Raw genomic sequence first — 22,295 nt, 5'->3', positions numbered from 1 at the left:
ATAACAAACAAACTTACTTTTTTTACTCATGCATTTTCATAACAAACAAACTTACTTTTATGACACTTACTTTTGCGTAACAAACAAACTTACTTTTATGACTCATACAAAATAGTGAAACATCTAATCACTTTCATAGTCTATACTAACATCATAAGTGAGGTTCAGTTCTTCTATCATCTTTGCTTTTTCTTCTTTAGCTCTGTAGCACTTTATCTCCATCTGTTCAATCTTTTCCTGCAAATTAGTCCAAGCTGGCGTATTTTCTATTGCACTACTAGAAAACCATAGATAGTCTTGTGACCATTAATTTTTATATTTTAAATATAATATTTTTTTAATTTATATTGAGAAAAAAAAAATTCAAACTCGAAATAAAGCATGAAGCTTGAAATCAACCATAAAAATCAAAGCTTATTTGAATTTTTTTTTTCTTTCTGATAATATGGAATCAAGTTCACGCTTTCAAAATAAAATTCGATCAGGATCAAGCCAAGTTCTAGCATCCAGTCAAAATTCTTACCGATTGAACTCAATTCAGCTTCATTACATCCCTAGCTCTACCACACCCACCCAACCCTCCATATTCGTATTCTATTCATGCCAGTTCCATCATTATCCATTTCAATATCTGGGTAGTAGTATAACTTTATTTTAATTCTCTGAAAACGTTTATTTTTATCCTACGACATCTATGATCATAGAAAAATACAGATACCATTATATGTTCCCAAAAAGAAATAAAAAGAATACAGATCATTAACCATGTTCATCAAATGGGCCAAAAAAGAAACGTTGTGGATGCTATGAGAAACAAGTATCCCTGCCCAGACATTGGAGACATTCATTATTTTCTAAAACAGTGAAATGTTGTTAACACAACAGCTTAGGAGATAACAAATAAAACACTTCCACAACACCAGATGCCTGAGAGTCACCTATTCTCCAAGTTTTGGGTACTTCAATTTTATTCCATAATGGCCACTTGCACAGGTAATCCCTACATAGCAAGAAGCAACTTGTCAAAAACCTTCAAATGTAACCCTGCAGTTGCTGTGGAACTGACTTATATGTTGTAAGAATATGCAAAGGATCACAAAACAGGTGTTAAGTATGCTATCCTACTCATTTCCGTGGCTTACAAAGAGGAAACTAAATGTTATGCATTTAAGAATAAGGATGCACTCCTCGTTAAACTTGCATCCTTCAATGCCGTTTTCCACTTGAAAATAACTAAAATTGATTTGGTATGTCTTATGCCTCCTTCCCTTGCATTTTCGTCCAACTCATTTCTTGCACATCCTTTTAATAAAATCATCGTCTAACAACCAGAAAACCAGATACTAATTCATGAAGAAAATATGTAAGGTTCTTTTGCCCTTTTTCAAGTGACCAGGCAACCATTACTTGGGTGCCACTGCCAGATGATATGAAGAGAACTAAAATGAATTCCTTAAGGACAGTAAAAGAAATAAGTTAGTTCTCTTTCTCTTTCACTCATCTGCAGGCATTGTACTAATCAGCACCGTATTTTTTTCTTCCTTCTCATGAAATCATTCATGTATATACTAGGGTACATAGTTGTGAAAGCAAGCATAATGTGGCTGACAGACTGAGAAGATAGACAACGGATTACATAATTCCATAGAAATGTACATTTGCACATAAAGAAATAGAAATTGATGCCAAATCATGCAAGATAAGAGTACTTCAATATTTTGGAAGAAAAAGATGCAGCAACAAATTGAAAGTCAAAAAGATGCCAGAAGCAACCTGAGCAGAGATTAAGCAGAAGCCTCCAGCAACTCCCTTTCTGCACGCTCTCTAATCCTTCTCTCCAGCTCTGGCCTAAAATGCCGTATAAGACCCTGCACAGGCCAAGCTGCTGCATCACCCAAAGCGCAAATTGTGTGCCCTTCAATCTGCTTGGTCACCTCCTGAAGCATGTCAATCTCTTCCAACTTTGCATTCCCAACTTTCAATCTTTCCATGATCATCCAGAGCCATCCAGTCCCTTCCCTGCAGGGTGTGCACTGTCCACAACTCTCATGCTTGTAGAAGTATGAAAGCCTTGCGATTGCATCTACAACATCAGTTGATTTATCCATCACAATTACTGCAGCAGTTCCCAGTCCTGACTGGACAGCCTTGAGTGCATCGTAATCCATCAAGACATCATCACATATGTGCTTGGGTAAAAGTGGAACAGATGAACCTCCAGGTATTACTGCAAGTAAATTGTCCCATCCACCTCTGACACCTCCACAGTGCCTCTCTATCAACTCCTTAAGTGGTATACTCATCTCCTCCTCAACTGTGCAAGGCTTGTTGACATGACCTGAGACACAAAACAATTTTGTCCCGGAATTATTCTTCCTCCCAAAACTGGCAAACCACTCAGGACCACGTCTCAGTATTGTGGGTGAAACAGCCACTGTCTCCACATTTGTGACAGTGGTGGGACAACCATATAATCCAGCATTAGCAGGGAAAGGAGGTTTCAATCTAGGTTTCCCTTGTTTTCCTTCAAGGCTCTCTAAAAGTGCTGTTTCTTCACCACAAATATAGGCACCAGCACCATAATGGATGTGAACATCAAAATCATAACCAGAACCACATGCATTTTTGCCCAATAGTCCAGCTTCATAAGCTTCTTTTCTAGCTCTTTCAAGGTTTTTACGTTCATTCACATATTCACCCCTGATGTAGATATAAGCAGCTGTAGCTCTCATTCCAACCCCCGCAATCAAGCAGCCCTCCAATAGTTTGTGTGGATCGTGCCGCATAATTTCCCTGTCCTTACAGGTTCCAGGTTCACTTTCATCAGCATTGACAACAAGATAAGAAGGACGACCATCAGATACTTTTGGCATAAAAGACCATTTGAGGCCCGATGGAAATCCAGCACCACCACGTCCTCGAAGTCCAGATTTCTTCATTTCATTCACAATCCAATCAGCACCCTTGAGTACTAAATCCTTGGTTCTATACCAGTCACCACGTTTCATGGCACCTTTGAGAAAAGGGTCATGCAACCCATATAAGTTGGTGAAAATACGGTCTTCATCTTTTAGACCACCAAAATGGGTTTTTTCAGGCGGTGGAGGAGGAGGAGGTGCCTGTGGAGCATCAGCAGTTGTTGCTCCTTGAGTACTAAATGATCTAGTGCCTAGTTTCCACCTTTCACCGCAAGCTCTTAACAAAGCTGCCCTTTGCAAGGAAAGAATGCCCTTTATGGGTGCCTATGCAAAGAAAGAACAATCATTTCTTTATTCTTTCTCATTAAACATTTTTACCAAAGATATTGGAACATAACTAATCAACTTTTTTAGCTTCCATGAAATAATCTAACTATCAGAAATAAATCTAACAAATGCTCGAAAACACTCAAGAAGAAAATAATAGCAAATTTGAAGTAACAAACATGTTTGAATGAAGCAACTGACATTGGTAAAACCTATAAAAACGGTCCAAGTGAACAATGAGGGGGATTTGGATGTCAATAATGCAACCAGAGCAGCTAGTGGCAACCAAAATAACGGAAAGAAAATAAGAAAAGACCATCAACTTTGATTATGCAAATTAATCAGTCCATCAATTTTGAAGTCTGAAGTCTGACTTCTCTCTGAATTGAACTAAAACCATCTTTCTGAGAATTAAGAAAATTATCACTTTTTAAGGAATTTAATTGGTTGGAATGTGATTTCAATGTTTGGTAAGCAAAAATTGCTTCTTTCCTTGGAATGTAACATTCCCTTGGGAGTTAATTTCTCACAAGTAATGTGAAGTCATTCCCTTGATAATTAGTGGGAGAGTTACTTTTCCATCTAGATGGAAAGTAATAAAAAAACCACTAGAACAAAATTAGCCTTTCTTTTATTTGTGTTTAGGGTATTAACTAGTTTATCGTAAAAAAAGAAAAACATAACTGATGCTTGTTCTTTCGTTCTCTAGTCTCTACAATTTCAATTCATCGTTCCAAAGTAAGTGGTTTTTTCTAGTTTTATTCTCAATCTACAAATTCTACTCTGCATTTATTTTTTCCCTTTTTAACATGTCATATATGTGTGCTATCACAGGGTAAATATCTATATTTTCTTTTCTTATAAATATTTTAAAAATATTATTTCATCAATATCAAATTTTAGTATCAAGATAATTTCAGGCCATGCATGCAATATATGAATACATTGCTACACTTGAATTTATACCTATAATGCAATAAGAAATTGCAAATTGTATATCTTCAAAATCTTGAGTTAATATGCAAGTTATTTTTCAAATGTATTCACTTGAGGGATTCAATCAAAATGTAAAAAAAAAAAATCATAACTTGTTGATTAATTCAAATATTTGTTAATAATAAACATTATTGAAAAATATTATTATTAGATATTTAATTCAAATAGAAATTATTGAAAAATATTAAAATACATCTTTTATTTTAAGGATAATTTAGTTAAAATAACATTATTGTCTCAGAAAAAGCATTGAATTTAACAAACGTCTTAATATAACTTTCCATGATTTTAACCGTATATCATGTTATAAAATAACTTTCACAGCAATACTCTTATCACAATCACATTTTAAAATCATAACATGGGAAATCACAAAACACCGCTAAATGTAGAAATTAATTCCTTGGGCCAAAATATCAGCCACATCCAATTTATCCAAATTTGAAGCAACAAACAACATTCTTCATTCCTTTTTGGTAAGGTATGCGAATGGACAAGGAGATATTAAAATCTACACTAACTAAAATTAGTATCATAACCCTAAAACAAACAATCCAGCTTCAGTAAGCTAAGTTTCTAGCAAATTAAAACTAAAACCTTTTCTTCAGTGCGCTCATTTTTCACTAGCTTAATCGCATCTAAACAGAAGATGAGGGAAAAAGTTCAATTGCTTGGATCTATAACTAAACGCGAAACAACATTTCACGACCAAACAATGAAATGAATCGACCAGAAACCCGAGGCAAGTGAAAGAGTAAAGAAAGAGGCCTACCATAGAGTGAAATTTCGCGGATGATCCTTGATGGTTGCGATTCCGCTCGAATGCAAAATTCAGAAATAAGGGCGGAGGAAAAGGGAATAGGGAATTTGAAGGTGGGGAATGGTTGGCTACGGTATCTAGCAACGGAGATTGACGGTGGAAAATAAAAAATGTCGATTGAAAGGGGGTGGTAAGTGATCTAACGGCCAATATTTCTTAGAGTGTTTATGATGGCTATCGGTGATACGTTGTGATGTCGTGGATGTTATTTGGGCCACCATTCAACGGATATGATTAATTTGCCACGTCTACAATTTAGCAATTAACATTTAAATTTACATTTACATTTAAAATATTAAATATAAATAAAAAATTTTAATAATTTATTAAATATGCCTTTAGTTGAAAAAAATAAATCACTTTTTATAAAAATATTTTTAAAATATTAAATTTTTAACCATGCTCGCATAGTCACCCACATGATCGTTTATATGTATTTCATATTAATATGACATTATTTATATTATATGTCACATAAATAAATAATTTAAAATACAAAAATATTAAAAATTTAAAACAATAAAAATCAAATAAATAATTAGCAATAAATATCAATTTTATACATGCACTTTGATCCAATATGCAATTTACACATGAAATTTGAATTGTAGTTCATATGTACATAAAACTTTGATTTTAATTCAAATGTACACATTTAAAAATAGATACATACATTTATTTTCATATTGGACTAATATAATTATTTGTATATACAATATATTAACGTAAAATGATGCTAATTCAATAATATTGTCGTGATTTGTGAAAATTGAATCAAATTAAAATTTCATATATAAAATCGCATAAAATCGAAGTTCATGGATGACATTGCACATTCGATAAAAGTTCATGTATAGTTTTGATATTTATCCCAAAAATTATAAAAGTTTAAAAATAAAAAAATTAGCATAAAGTACACATGGATTGTAATGTAGGTGCTATGTTTAAAATTTTAAATTTTAGTTAGTATTTTCATTAAAAATATCAATTCAACTTCTTTTGAAAGGTTGATGATAAAATTCAACTGTTTTTTTTTTTAAGTTGAGGTCAAATTTAATTAGAAAAAAGAGAGTCAAATTGATAAATATATATATATATATACATTAAGGGCCTTGTTGATATTACCAAAAATTAATTGTTTACTTTTAAAAATTAAATTTTTATTCCTTGAGAAAATTTGGAGAATTTTAATATTTTAGTATTTTAAGATGTATCATTTCAAAAGGTTAGCAATTGTGATTATTTGTTTATGTAATTTTTAAATAAAAATTATATTATTGGAATTTTATAAATTAGAAAGTAATTAAAATATAAAATGATATTAAAATAAATAATATAAAAAATGCAATATAAATGTTATTAGACTCATAAAAAGTATATAAATATTTTAATGACATAAAATATTAAAATATACATTAGAGTTAAATCAAAATTATATTTGAATTTTATATTTTCTTTTAATCTTATGGCGTGATAATGTGTTTTAAATAAAATAAGATTATAATGAATTTTGAAAAATCACCTGTGTTTAGAAAGTTAAGTGGATTTAGATTTAATTGCATGTAATTGCATAAGTGTGTCGATTTGGATAACCATTACAGTTGATAGATCTCATTGAATTAAGTGTGATTGAAACACTCTAATTATACTTTCTAATTCTTAGAAGGCGATAAGAATTGGAGTAATTATGCGAATAATTATAAGCAATTACCGTTATCTTATAACTTTTCAAATACAGATACATGATTTAAGTTTAAAATTTTATTTTTATACAATCATAAAATGTTACATATATTTCATTTTAAAAATATAATTATATTTTATTATTGGATGAAAATGCTTTGTTATTAGAAGCAAATTTCGACCTAATAGCATATTAGGTTTACAGAGACTATATTATAATTTATATATTATTCTTGTATGGACACGCATTTGAGCATTATAAAATTATTGAACACTCTATTAAACCTCTTTTATAAAGGTTATGTTATAAATTTTATATTAGTTTTACTTAATTTGTGTAAAAATATTAACCGAAATATTTTAAAAGGATTATAAAGTCGGTTTGCTATTAGGCACCATGCATAAGTCAACTGCAAATTAGGTTTATAAAAATTATTATAATTGAAGGATTCTAAAATTGTTTTGTATCTCAAATTCTAAAATGCAAAGAAAGGTCGTTTGGGAGATATCCCAAAATAGGTTAAAGATTGCATATTGTAATCCACTAATATTATAATATTGTTGCAACATCTTGTTGGCAAAAAATTTGCTCACAAACAAGTAGGCCAACTCATTAAAGTGGTGGACAGAAGCCCGTGGGAGTGACAAGTACCAAGCTTGGGTTGTGGTAGTTAAGGTCATGGAGAATGCTCGACATTTAACCTTATTGGAGACCCTCAGGATATTCATTGTTATTGTAGTAGGCTAAGTGGTCCTATGGGTCACATTGGCCTTCGTACAATGCCTTGGAGAACTTGAACATCGAAGGAAGGTTGTAGGGCCAAAATTTTTGTAGAGAGAGGGCTTGTTCACATAACTCCATGAAGCTCCCTCACAAGGGCAAAACCAATGGGGCTGGCAGGGGCACACCCCTAAAATGAAAATTTTTTTATTTAGGTCTTTTGAAATTTTAAAAATTTTAAATTAGTAAAGGTAAAATTACATTTTGTCCCCCTAAAATGATAAAAATTTTTGATTTAATCCTTTAAAAATTATAAAGATAGAGACTATTAGAATGGTGAAATTGTATTTTTACTATCATAAAAATTACAATTTAATTTCGGCCCCCCCTAAAAAAATTTTCTGCCTTCGCCCCTGCTCCCTCAGTCCTTGTATTGAAAAACTCTTGTAGTACTCTCCTCAATGCTTACATCTGCTCTTCCAAAGAGGCACTTTGGCCTCAAAGGTTTTCATCCTATACTTAAGTCCCTAAGTGATTGGGTTCGAGGGGTTGGTTTAACCAGTCATTCTTTTCCTGGCGATTCTGCTGTCTGTTGAAGGACTAAGCTATCTTTTCCTCCTAGGTCGAGCGATCATGCTGTAAGAGATTCCTACGTGTTTTGACCTCCTCAATAATTCACTCTTTTTTTTTGTTTTTAATTCTAATAGGCGTTCTTATTGTTCCTGAAATAACATTTGTTGTTCTGAGAGTTGGGCCTCCAACATTTTTATCCTTTTATGCATTTTAGTGAATTGCTATGAGCTAGATTGGGATTTTGAAAGGCTTGGTCAATTGAAGGGGTACTAGTGTTGGTATTGCCTTGGTGGAGGTGGGGGTAGTACCATGGTGGTGGTGGATACTGATAATATGGAGAATAGGTTTGCTAGTAAGCATAGGCGTTGCGAGGAATGGGTGAAGATGTCCCCGGTGAATGTTGATGATATTGTTGTCTGTGCTTTTGTTGCTACTTTAGGTTGTGTTGGAAAATTCGGTTTGAAAATAGTGTTTCAAGGCACAACAAAAAGTTTAAAATTTTTCATTAAAAACTAATCGATTGTGATGTTTACAGAAATAAACCATTTACCCAAATAGTACAAATATTTGTGATTAGGTGGACTTAGATGTTCCCGACTTTCGACTACTCGATCTTCTTCACTAATCTCGACCTCGATTTGCTAGAGTGTAGGCTCTATTCGCAAATCAATGAACACTTTAGTGAAATTTTAAGAGCTAAAAAATCAAAAGACGAACTTTAACAAAAGATAGACTTTATCTGAAAAATAATTTGACTATATTTTGATAGAATATCAACATAGAAAAGTGTATATATTAACTTAACTTTTGGTCTCTATTTATAGAGAAAATAACAATAGTTTCAATATCATAAGAAATAACTGAATAATAATATTTTAATAGGAAAAGTCAACTCCTACTAGGAGTTAGGGGACAACGCCAGGCCCTTTTTGGGACTAGGGTCGTCGCCCCTCCATATTAAATCGGGTTAATTAGGTCTCATATTGTAATTGGGTTAATTATATGTATTATTTAATCTTTAAACCAACTCATATAATTTTTCCAGCCCAATAAATATATTTCATATGCCCAAAATATTAATTATTCAATTAATTAATTAATTAAACTAATTAAATTATTTTCTCAACCCAGTTCTAATTCCGTTAAAGTCATGACAAACTTACCGTACTATAATCTATGAGTAAATTAATTTAATTAACTCATTCTCATAAAACCATGATGAGTTAATTAATTTAATTTTCACATCGAACTTCAATTGTTTAATTAAATAACAATTTGGATAAATTAATTTAATTCTCGAGTCATCTTTTGTTCATAGCGAGAAAACATATTCATTACAAATAGAGACACATGCGATCTTCTCTATTTCATTGTTTCACTTTTTCCATATTATTGATTAATGCAAACTATCAAGGTTATACTGAGCTAATGGAGGGACCGATTGGACATATATAATTAGGGCTCAAATAATTTGTAATTAAGTTCCAACTCTCCAACTATTAATTACAACATTATTCAGTCACAGAGTCATTCCATTAAAGTACCATGACTAAGCTCTCCCTATTGCATACCATTACGAAAACTACTTTATCAAGTGCTCGTCCAATAACCTTATCACATGGGTGTTACCTTTATAAGACATCCTTAATCTCTTTGGGATAAATATGTTCTCCCAATATGATTCTATTTTTTCTTCATGAAAAGTCAAGTACTAACAAATAATAAATAAGTGAAAATCATATATCCAACGTACCAGCTTTTGACTCATTACCAATTGAATTCAGGCTATTAATACATCAAAGCGTACAAGTCATGTACACATAGTCCATCACTTACTCAGGATTGAGGTAAGCCATACTATGAACACCGCAAATGAATAAATCCATAAACAAATCTAGGATTTATTCTACTTGGGTCCTGTCTGATGTATTATCAGTCCAATCAGCCACATCTATGTCTCTACCTTCTGAGAGTTATCCACTCCGATACCCAAGACAATGCATCTCTCTATTTGGACTTTATAAACGACATATTAGTCTTTTAATCGACTTGCTCAATTTCGATTAGACTAAGGAATTGTTTAGGTTATCTATTAATACAAGTTGTCTTTTCGCATTATGATCCTTCCACATAATGCAACTTAGTATTAGTTAAAGTTAGATAATCAATGAGCTAATATTTGATTTCATTTTGCTTCGTGTGCAAAAACTGTTGAGGACAAAATACAAAAGATATTAATGATAATGGTGGAGTATTATTAAACTAATTTATTCCAAAAATTACAAATATGTGGACATAATCGTTACACTAAAGGCACTAGATCCCAACAACTTGGTGGGTGGCTAAGTAGTTTGAGGAGGTTGATGGGATTATGTTTGGGTTTGTTGAAGTTCCTGATTTCGGTCCTCTATGTTCTCGGGGATGACAATGGAAGAGTGAGCCATGGTGGCTCAATTCACACTCATCGCACCAATTGTTGATACAATTTACCAATAAAAAGGATGTGATGGAGGTTATGAGTATCAATTCACCTAGATAAGGCGAATAGCTAGAGAAGGAAAAAGGAAGGAAATGTTCTTTTAAGGCGACAGAGATGATAATCATAGGAAAGAAGGATCCCTGACTCCCTTGTGCACCCAAGCTTATATTGTAGGTCACCCCTTGTCTCGTAGTGCCATATGATGTACGATGTCCTGCATGGTTGTACGGGTTGGCCAAGTGTTAGTGATGTTATAGGTCAGTTATGTCTATGGTATGTGTTGTGTGGTTTCGCCTATGTTGTAAGTTGTCTTGCTCTGACACCTCTATCCTTGAGGTTGTATGAAACGATTAAGCTCAAATGATCCACGAGAGGTGCATCATAAAGGGTAAGTTGCAAACTGTCTACGTGCTAATCCAATGAGGTGATACGAGCCAAGGAGGTGACACTCAAGGGGTTGTTTTTCCTAGTGGTCCAATTACTCGAAGCAAGGCACGACAATTAAAATTAAAGATGAATGCTTTTGTCCAAGACTTTGTTGCTACAAATTTAATTCATCCTGTTCGTGACATTGACAAATACGAGAATGCAATTCACTGGACCAATCTTGGAATAGTGAAAGCCCATAAATTGGTGGATTAATCTTTTATGTATATTATTATTATTATTATTTACTTAATTCTCATTGGTTGGGACACATCATTTATGAGTTAAGTAATTTTATTGGTTAGATTATTATTTATTTATTTTCTTAGATAATTTTAAAGAGTTTTATTAGGATTCAATTACTCTTTAAAGAGTTTTATTAGGATTCAATTACTCTTGAAAGAGTTTTATTAGGATTCAATTACTCTTGTAATTTGCCTATAAATAGGCTTGTTTTCTACACATTGAAGGGAGAATAAAAAGAAGAGTATTTATTTTCTTTCAAATTTGTGTGAGGCAAATTTTTTGGGAGTAGAGTGATTCTTCTCTTGCTATTTAGTTTGGAGTTTGTTACTTTCGAGGTATTTTGAGTTGCAAATATTCAAATTTCTTTCCGCTCATCGGTGTTTCTAGAGGTTATTCTTCTAGGGTTTCGTGAGGAGCCGCTCAATCATTGGCGCTTTTGGTTACAAGTTAACCAAGGGTTCCATAGGGCAAATCTATCCTTTTATTATTTATTTATTTATTATTATTTTAACTAATTTTATTTATTCTCGCTTTTATTTCTAATTTATGTTTCTCTTGTGTCTAGATCCGGATTCCGTATCGGTTGGTATCGATTTCAGCCATTCTTGTTATTTTCGGCTAAAATCAAATCCAAACGAGTCAAAATACCTAAAACACTTTTCATCGGTTTCTTGATTCTCTTTTGTGAAGTTTGTGTTTATTCTCCTCTTATTCTTTAAAAAACAAAAATCGCAAAAAGTGAGTAAAAGCAAAAAAAAAAAAAAAAAAAGCAAAAAGCAAAAAGCGCAAAAAAAGTTGCCTACCTTTCATACGTAGGTTTCTTCTTTTCCTATTATTGTTATTATTTTTATTTTATTTTTCCCAAAATTGAATTTTTCCCTTCTTTTCTTGACTCAAGTATAATTAAAGCTTCAATTTTGAAAATCTTAAGACACCAAACGCTTCCGATTTTTGTTTTCCTTTAAATTGGGTAGAGTTTTCTTAAGTTTTCTTCTTATTAAAGCTTTTCTTTGACTCTAGAGTTAGGGATCGTTGCAGTCTACGTTTTTTTGTTTCTCTTACGTTTTTAACACTTTGTTTCTTCTTGTGTTAGCAGATATTAAAGGCACGCACAATTCCTTCATCCGTAGTAGCCTCCATTACAAATTGCTTCGTCAAGTTTATTGGCCTCTTAAAGCAATTAGGATCTTCATTGTTTCTTTGAAGTTTGCACCTCCATTATTTGATCTTGATTAGTAACCCTCTCAAACATATTTACAAGTTTTGAATCATTCGAGAGTTATTCTTTTGAGAGCTAACGAGTGGGGTTATTATTATTTTTCTTGTTCTGTTTGTGTGATTTTTCACGATACCATGCCGATCACTAGATCCCAAACTAGTAAAAATGAAGAGGATGAGCAAAAAGAGATAACGATCCTTTGGTCGAGTTGTTACAAAAGAGATGAAAAGTTGCAAACTCAAATCGAACATCGCATGACCCGAGATGATACAAGAGCAAAGGGAGTATCTTGATGCAAAACTTACAACTCAAGAGAGATACATTGCCGATAATTACAAGAAGTTGAACGAAGCCTTTATAAGCCGATCAAATTCGCGCGATCGAACTTTTAAACGAAGGGAGGACCATGTTTTGATGATGACTTTGAGTCCGAGTATGTACCTAGAGAAAGGGTGGAACGAAACAATGACACCCCAAACCAAAATTTCCTTCTTTCTCGTGGAAGAATGATCCCGATGCTTACCTTGATTGGGAGGAAAAGATGGAAGCGATCTTTGCTTGTTACAATTACTCGATGAGAAAAGGTAACATACCGTCATTGAGTTCGTTAATTATGCACTAACATGGTGGAATCAATTATGTAAAAGCAAGATTCTTTATAGAGAGCAACCTGTTACTACTTGGGTTGAAATGAAGCGCATCTTACGAAAACGGTTTGTTCCACCATACTATTATCGAGAACTCCATCAAAGACTCCAACATCTTGTTCAAGGAGATAGATTTGTGGATGACTACTACAAAGAGATGGAGACTATTCAGATTAGAGCCAATCTTGTTGAAGAGGCTGAGGTGACTATGGCTAGATTCCTTGCTGGCCTAAAGCCTGAGATTGCAAATCGAGTTGAGTTACAACACTACATGGATGTTGAAGAGATGCTTCAAACCGCACTCACCATTGAAAAGCAATTACGAAAGCATGGGACACCGAGGGTGCTAGTTCGCTTAATCCGCTTGGAGAGGAAATTGGCAAAAACAAGATGATAGATTGTGGAATGGGAGAGATGCACGGTTCAAGCCAAATGAGCCTAAAACTTACTCCAAAGATAGAGGTATGCCTAATTCATTTAAAGGTTCTACTTCTACTAATTGAGCTCCATCTTCTTCTTCTACTTCTCCTAGTGCCATTAAGCAGCCAAAAGATATTACCTGCTTCAAATGCCAAGGAAGGGGTCACTATGCTCGAGAATGCCCTAATAAAAAGTCTTTGGTAATTCGAGAAGATGGCGAGGTTGATTTTGAGTCTGATAACGAAGATGAGATGCCTCCTTTGGAAGATGCTGAAGATGTGCATACTCATGATGAATATGAAGAATACTTGGAGTATGGTGAGAAAGCACTTGTTGCTTGAAGGGCTTTAAATGTCCAGTTTAAAGAGGAAGGGCGTGAACAAAGAGATAACATTTTCCACACGAGATGTTTGATTGGTGGACAACCTAGTTCATTGATCATCGATAGTGGAAGTTGCACCAATGTGGTGAGTTCTTCCCTTGTTGAGAAACTTGGCCTACCTTGTGTGAAGCATCTAAGGCCATACCGCTTACAATGGCTGAATGATAGTGGGGAGGTAAAAGTATCTAAACAATGCTTAGTTTCATTTTCTATTGGTAGATACTCTGATAAAGTTTTGTGTGATGTTGTTCCAATGCAAGCTGGGCACATATTACTTGGACGGCCATGGCAGTTTGATCGACGAGTAAATCATGATGGTTTCCTTAACCAATATACTTTTGTGTTCCTTGGAAAGAAGTTTACTTTGGCTCCACTTCCTCCTCAAGAAGTCTACAATGATCAACTCAAACTTGCTAGTGAGATGGGTAAGGGAAGTGAGGTAAAATCATTGAAAAAGGCTGAGAGTAAAGAGGCCCTTAGTGTTAAAAGCCAACTTAAAGGCCCAACATTGGTGAGTGATTGCACACACAAGTCACGAGATGAGAAAGTGAGTTTATTCGCTAGGTTTCGAGATATCAAATTTGCTCTTTGTACAAAACAAACATTTGTAATTATTAGGTTTAGGGAAAACTTTATTTTGACTAACCCTAATACACATTTGCCTAGTTGTTTTGTTGATCTTTTGCAGGATTTTGAGGATGTATTTCCTTCTGAAATGCCTAAGGGATTACCTCTTTTACGAGGGATTGAACATCAAATTGACTTTGTGCCTGGTTCGAGTATTCTGAATAGACCAGTCTATCGAAGCAATCCTAAAGAAACTAAGGAGTTGCAAAGGCAAGTTGAAGATCTCTTAGAGAAAGGGTTAATTCGTGAGAGTCTAAGCCCTTGTGCGGTCCCTGTACTTCTCGTCCCAAAAAAAAATGGTTCTTGGAGAATGTGTGTTGATTGTCGTCTTCAACAAGATTACGTAAAGTATCGATATCCAATTCCTCGATTAGATGATATGTTGGATGAGCTTAATGGTGCATGCATTTTCTCTAAAATTGACTTAAAAAGTGGTTACCATCAAATAAGAATGAAGCAAGGTGATGAATGGAAAACTGCTTTCAAGACTAAGTATGGCCTATATGAGTGGTTAGTTATGCCATTTGGCTTAACTAATGCTCCTAGCACATTCATGAGATTAATGAACCACATACTTAGACATTTTTTAGGAAAATTTGTCGTTGTGTATTTTGATGACATACTGATTTATAGCAAAACTTTGAATGATCATGTTGGGCATGTTAAATTAGTATTGGATGTGTTAAGGCATGAACAACTCTTTGCTAATCTTGAAAAATGCACCTTTTGTATGGATAAGCTTGTTTTTTTGGGTTTTGTGATAAGTTCTACAGGAATCCATGTGGATGAGGAGAAGGTAAAGGCAATTCAAGAATGGCCTATCCCTAAAACTGTTTCTGCGGTAAGGTCTTTCCTTGGGTTAGCCGGTTTCTACCGCAGGTTTGTTCGTAACTTTTCCACAATTGCTTCACCTTTGACTGCACTTATTAAAAATGATGATATTTTCATTGGACAGATAAGCAAGAATTAGCATTTAATGAACTTAAAGATAAATTGTGTAATGCTCCTATTCTTGTTTTACCTAATTTTGAAAAGACCTTTGAGATTGAACGTGATGCTTCTGGTGTAGGTATAGGTGCCGCCCTCATGCAAGATAGTAAACCAATAGCCTACTTTAGTGAGAAACTTGGTGGAGCACATTTGAACTATTCGACCTATGATAAAGAGTTGTATGCCTTGGTAAGGGCATTAGAAGTTTGGCAACATTATCTTTTACCAAAGGAGTTTGTGATTCACACTGACCATGAATCACTTAAGCACTTAAAGGGACAAGGTAAGTTGAACAAGCGACATGCGAGGTGGGTTGAATTTATTGAATCTTTTCCTTATGTTATAAGGTATAAGAAAAGTAAAGATAATATTGTGGCTGATGCTCTATCAAGGAGGTACACTTTACTTAGTACTTTGCATACTAAGTTATTAGGTTTTGAGTATCTCAAAGATTTATATGCAACTGATTCTGATTTTGCAAGCATTTATGACGCATGTGAACATGGTGCATTTCACAAATTTTATAAGCATGATGGCTATCTTGTTCGAAATAATAGACTATGCTTACCAAAGTGTTCAATGCGAGAATTGTTGGTTCGAGAGGCTCATAGTGGTGGTCTTATGGGTCATTTTGGAGTCACTAAGACTTATGATGTTTTACATGAGCATTTTTATTGGCCTAACATGCGAAAACTTGTTGAAAAAATTTGCTCTACTTGCATTACTTGTAAACAAGCTAAATCCACTGTGATGCCTCATGGTCTATATACTCCTCTTCCTGCTCCTAGTTCACCTTGGTGACATTTCAATGGATTTTGTAATAGGTTTACCAAGGACAAAGCGTGGACGAGATAGCATCTTTGTGGTTGTGGATCGATTTTCTAAAATGACTCATTTCATTCCATGCCATAAGACTGATGATGCAACCCATGTTGCCGATCTATTTTTCCGTGAAGTTGTGAGATTAAATGGAATCCCTAGGACTATCGTTTCCGATAGAGATGCAAAATTTCTTAGTCACTTTTGGAAGGTGTTATGGGGTAAGTTAGGTACTAAACTACTTTTCTCTACTACATGCCACCCTCAAACTGATGGTCAAACCGAGGTGGTAAATCGAGTTTTGGGATCTTTGCTTAGAGCCATAATAGGTAAGAATGTTAAATCTTGGGAAGAATGGATACCTTATGTTGAGTTTGCTTATAATCGCTCGCTCATTCTTCCACGTGTTTTACTCCTTTTGAGATTGTATATGGCTTTAATCCACTTATCGTTTTAGATTTGCTTCCTTTACCTTTGAATGAGATTGCTAATTTAGATGGTGAAAGGAAAGCTGATTTAGTGAAAGAGATCCATGAGAAGGCTCGTAAAGCCATTGAGAAAAAGAATGAGTCCAATGCACATCGAGCTAATAAAGGGCGAAAACAAGTCTTGTTTGAACCTGGAGATTGGGTATGGGTGCATATGAGGAAGGAACGATTTCCTTCTAAGAGAAAGAATAAACTTGATGCACGAGGAGATGGACCATTCCAAGTACTCGAGAAAATAAATGACAATGCTTATCGCATTGATCTTCCCGTGAGTATAGTGTTAGTGCTACTTTCAATGTTTCGATCTTTCTCCTTCGAATTTTATGCGTGTTCGATTCGAGGACTAATCTTCTTGAAGAGGGGAGAATGATACGAGCCAAGGAGGTGACACTCAAGGGTTGTTTTTCCTAGTGGTCCAATTACTCAAGCAAGGCACGACAATTAAAATTAAAGATAAATGCTTTTGTCCAAGACTTTGTTGCTACAAATTTAATTCATCCTGCTCGTGACATTGACAAATACGAGAATGCAATTCACGGACCAATCTTGGAATAGTGAAAGCCCATAAATTGGTGGATTAATCTTTTATGTATATTATTATTATTATTTACTTAATTCTCATTGGTTGGGACACATCATTTATGAGTTAAGTAATTTTATTGGTTAGGTTATTATTTATTTATTTTCTTAGATAATTTTAAAGAGTTTTATTAGGATTCAATTACTCTTTAAAGAGTTTTATTAGGATTCAATTACTCTTGAAAGAGTTTTATTAGGATTCAATTACTCTTGTAATTTGCCTATAAATAGGCTTGTTTTCTACACATTGAGGGAGAATAAAAGAAGAGTATGTATTTTCTTTCAAATTTGTGTGAGGCAAATTTTTGGGAGTAGAGTGATTCTTCTCTTGCTATTTAGTTTGGAGTTTGTTACTTTGAGGGTATTTGAGTTGCAAATATTCAAATTTCTTTCCGCTCATCGGTGTTTCTAGAGGTTATTCTTCTAGGGTTTCGTGAGGGAGCCGCTCAATCATTGGCGTTTTTGGTTACAAGTTAACCAAGGGTTCCATAGGGCAAATCTATCCTTTTTATTATTTATTTATTTATTATTATTTTAACTAATTTTATTTATTCTCGTTTTATTTCTAATTTGTATTTCTCTTGTGTCTAGATCCGGGATTCCGTATCATGAGGGGTCTGCGAAAGGTCAACCATAGGCCATTTAAGAGCCATGTGTCCTACTCTACTAGGGTAAAACAATAACCATACATTTGCAAAATATAAATTTGACTGGTAATGATTTTTCCCATTTTCCCCATAATTAATGGTTTTCACCTTCTTCTTTTTTTTCTTCAAAATTTTAATGATTTATTTTTAAAATAATATTGAATATGAATAAGTATATAATAATATTTTATGAATTCAATGACATGATAATTTTATTGGTACCTAATAACTAAAGATTGATTTGATTTCAAGAAACAAAGGAAAATAAAATTAAAATATGTAAAACTAAAAACAAACAAATTTGTTAATGGCTTGCACAATTGGAAATGTTAGAAAATAAAAGTTTTTAATTTTGACGAATTCACATTAGTTCAAATCCACAAGAAAAGAAAAAATTTCAACAATTTTTAAATATAAACTTTCTAATGTTGGTTGCACTCTATATAAATGTAAATACCTTATTTTATTGGCATACATTTATTATATTTACTACCTCATAAAAATAATATTATTAGTATATTAGAGTAATTTGTATAATATTTTATTAGTTTAGGTATCAAATTGATCCAAAAAAAAATACTAAATTAGGAAAAAATGTAAAGTTCAAATATCAAATTAGACAAAAAAAAAAAACTCAAGTGTTATATTAAAAAAAGTGTTAAGTTAACGTACTAAATTGGAGGGGTGATACTAGTTCGGATCAGTAGAGTGCTTTTTGGATTTTTTGAGTTGCCTATCATAATTCGATTCCACTCGGTTTAATTTTCGATTTTTTCATATTAATTTTTTGTTTTGAATTTTTAGTTTTATTTTGACAAAATTGACTTTGTTTTATGGTTTTGGAATATTACTCAACAAAATTTCAAGTTTCTTTCATTAACATTTCTAAGTTACAATAATTTTAAATATAAAAATAAAATTAATTATAAATTAAATAAAAATAAAATTTAATTTGGAAAAAGTAAAAATACTATTTATTTTAACATTAAGGTATAAAGTTATATTTTTCACTTCTATAAACAAAATTAATTTACTCATAATGGAAACCACAAATAATTTAACCAAAACAAAATTCAAGCAGCAAGGGAACTTTTTTATTGCTAGGTAAGAAAATGAGCTTTAATTTTGTGTAAACAGAGGTCACTCATGGGGTCTGTTCTAAATTTATTTTTTGATTATTTGTAATGATATGAAACAGTTCTTCAATTATATAAAATAGATAAACGACAAGATTTAGCAATTTTGGAATCATAAAAACGTGGAAAGGTGGAAGAAATTTACAACTTGGAGGTAGCACTTGACAACTTGATCACCAATTCCTTCCTCATCACCTTACCAGATGCATTCCTTGGCAATGAATCAATAAACATTATTCTACGTATTCTCTTATACGGGGAAACCTGAGATGAAACGTTTGAGAATGTCAACAAAAAAAGATGAAAAAAGAAATTGTTTTGCATTTAGTTAGAAGCAACGCATGCCTGTTGGGCAACAAAATGCTTGAGTTTTGATTCATCAATGTTGCTCCCTGATTGTCTAACCACAAAGGCCACTGGTACCTGGCCTGCTTCCTCATCTGAAAGCCTGTTGAGAGTGTCAAAAGTAAGCACTTGGCAAGCTTAACCAAGCATTTACTCCAATACAACATCTATCTGATATTGGTATACTTGGAAGGGGCTATAGGTTTAGTGAGCAATTTAGTCTTTCTTCGCATAATTTTGAAGCATTAAACGTTAAAATATATTAAATATACAAGGACTAAATTGCTCTTGAATTATTATAGACTAATCCATTTGGAACGTTAAATGAGAATAACGAGAAGTAAAAGTGACATACGGAACAACTGCAGACTCGACGACATCTGGATGGGAATTAAGCAGATGTTCTAATTCAGCTGGGGCAACCTGTTTGATTGAGAAACCAACTTTAAAAACCATAATAAAATAAGCTTTTAGTTCTTGCGGGGCACCATACTTTTTAACAAAGCTTAGATTTAGAGCCAACCTGGTAGCCTTTGCATTTGATCAACTCTTTTATCCTATCTACGAAAAACAGGAAACCTTCATTATTAATGTAGCAAAGATCGCCAGTTCTTAACCATCCATCTGAATCCAAAGTCCCAACAGTTGCCTCCTCATTATCAACGTATCCTGAACCACCCCCAAAACAAAATTGTAAAACAGAGCAATCAACAACAACAAACAACAGTGGCCACTTACTCTCTTGCCAGTTAATCAATGTACAGAAATCAGTGATTACCCCTCATTATGACAGGTCCCCTAACCCAAAGCTCTCCAGACTTTGCAGGTGGCAAAGCAGCACCAGTTTCAGGATCCACGATTTTGGCTTCACAATTTGGCATAAGCTTCCCTGTCGCACCTTCTGCTTGGGTTTCATCGGGAACCATTGTGCTAAACACTCGCCCCGTTGTTTCAGTTAGCCCATATGCCTTCATCACAAATATTGAAAACTTCATTTATCAAATCAAAGCCAATCATGTTGATTGGTCAATCAGCACTGTAATTAAGTGTTACCTGCGCCAGCCTAACTTTGGGCAACCGTTTTCTCAGCCTTTGGATCATGCTCTTACTCAAATGAGCGCCGCCGCAGAGGACAGCTTCAAGCGAGCTCAAATCATAGCCATCCATTATCGCAGTATCGTTCACCATCTTTACAATCAACGATGGAGCCAAAGCCAAGAGGCTAACCCTATACTCATAGATAACTCCATACATTTTTCTCAGACCAAATGAGCGACTTCCTCCCGTTATCACCATGCAGTCGCCCGAAACCATGGACCTCAAACTGAATACTAGTCCATACACATGAAAAAATGGAACCGTACAAAGGACAACCGTCGGGGAACTCCTCACCGGACGCATTCCTCCGGCAATCGTCGCTGTCAAGTTACGGTGAGTCAATGCAACTCCTTTGATCCCACCGGTTGTGCCGGACGAATAGAGAATCGTGGCTACATCGGACTGGTTCACTTTGATTCCTCTGTTTTCAGTTTTTTCACTTGGGCTTTCCATTAACGACTCGAATTCAACAGAGTCAATAGCAACGACTCCGTGTTTGAGCAAAGGGATTTTGTGAGCTGAATCCGACGAGGCGAAAGCTATGACAGGTTTGGAATGTCGGATTAGGTCATGAATCTCGGGGGCAGTGGCGGCGGGATTGACGGGAGAGATAACAACGCCGATAGATAAGAGAGACAAGTAAAGAATGGGAGTGAAGATATTGTTAGGGGTGAAAACGACAGCACAATCGCCTTTAGAGAGGCCAAAGTGGGTGCGGAGGGAGGTGACTAGGTTTTCGAATCGGAAGATAAGTTCGGTGTGGAGAATACGGCGGCGCGTGGTGGCGTCGATGAGAACGACGGCGGTGGGGGAGGGTGGGGAGGACTGGAGCATAAAGAAGAAGAAGTCGGTAAATGAAATGGGTGCGGATTCGGGTGGGAGTGAAACGGGAGATCGGAGGCTGTGGAACGTCATGGTTTTGGAGCAAAAGCCGCTGTTTGGATCGACGACCAAAGTGGCCATCAGAATGGAATGGGGTTTTTCTGTTACTACAAAAGAAATTGGAGGGATGGATGGGGTTTCAAACTGTTTTAGAAGCTTGAGGTATCCATAATAAAAAAAGTTAAACAAATAATTTGATAAACAATTATCAAAATAACATGATAAACTTTCCCAGTTTTATCAAAATGCTTTTCACCCTCATTGGTTCAAAATTTGTATCAAGTGACCCACTGGCAGTAGTCGAGAATTTTACAACTCTTGTTATCTGTTGATCTCCAAACCAAGGACCACCTCGTGGACGCCTCCTTAATTGTTGGCCAAGGCCACTTTTTCTTCCTTTTAAACATGTTTACAAATGAAGAAAGGACATCGAAATGGTCCCAATACATAAACCTTTATGGAGAACATAGTATAAAACAGCTGATCCAAAATCACGCTTATACCAAAATAAAAAACTTAACCTTAAAACCATTACTACAATAGAAAACTGATGGTTAAACCACAAACATCACGGAACAATCACATTAGTTGATCATCAAATCGAAGTCTATGAGTTGGTATGATGTTTCTATTGATGATGGTCCTATCCTAATTCTTCCAACAAATTCCATGAAGCTTCATTAAGTCATAGTTCACTGAATTAAGTGTAAACAAAATGAATCATCAAAAACTTGAGAGAATGAGCTCGCATTGACTTGAGAAAAACATGTAGTCTTAGACCCGATTGCATGAGCCATCAATGCCTCTAGAAAGCTTAACTATCACCC

The 22,295-nt window shown here is 34.4% G+C and overlaps 2 protein-coding genes across 2 annotated transcripts; both read right to left on the bottom strand.

Annotated features, from left to right (window-relative positions):
* Positions 1–701: 701 nt before the first annotated feature.
* LOC105764330 (NADH dehydrogenase [ubiquinone] flavoprotein 1, mitochondrial) lies at positions 702–5,217 on the bottom strand. The gene is made up of 3 exons (XM_012582862.2): positions 5,014–5,217; positions 1,774–3,242; positions 702–1,000 (listed from the first exon to the last, which is right to left on the bottom strand). The coding sequence occupies exons 1-2, from the start codon at positions 5,014–5,016 to the stop codon at positions 1,785–1,787; spliced, it is 1,461 nt and encodes a 486-aa protein (XP_012438316.1). The 5' UTR covers positions 5,017–5,217; the 3' UTR covers positions 702–1,000; positions 1,774–1,784.
* Positions 5,218–19,161: 13,944 nt separating this feature from the next.
* Positions 19,162–21,758, bottom strand: LOC105764329 (4-coumarate--CoA ligase-like 9). The gene is made up of 6 exons (XM_012582861.2): positions 20,542–21,758; positions 20,267–20,456; positions 20,012–20,157; positions 19,844–19,911; positions 19,489–19,591; positions 19,162–19,407 (listed from the first exon to the last, which is right to left on the bottom strand). The coding sequence occupies exons 1-6, from the start codon at positions 21,547–21,549 to the stop codon at positions 19,285–19,287; spliced, it is 1,638 nt and encodes a 545-aa protein (XP_012438315.1). The 5' UTR covers positions 21,550–21,758; the 3' UTR covers positions 19,162–19,284.
* Between the last annotated feature and the right edge of the window lie 537 nt (positions 21,759–22,295).

Source organism: Gossypium raimondii, chromosome 12 (genome assembly GCF_025698545.1).
Source record: "Gossypium raimondii isolate GPD5lz chromosome 12, ASM2569854v1, whole genome shotgun sequence".
In the NCBI taxonomy this organism is placed as follows: domain Eukaryota; kingdom Viridiplantae; phylum Streptophyta; class Magnoliopsida; order Malvales; family Malvaceae; genus Gossypium; species Gossypium raimondii.
This window is presented reverse-complemented; position numbering and strand designations above follow the sequence as displayed.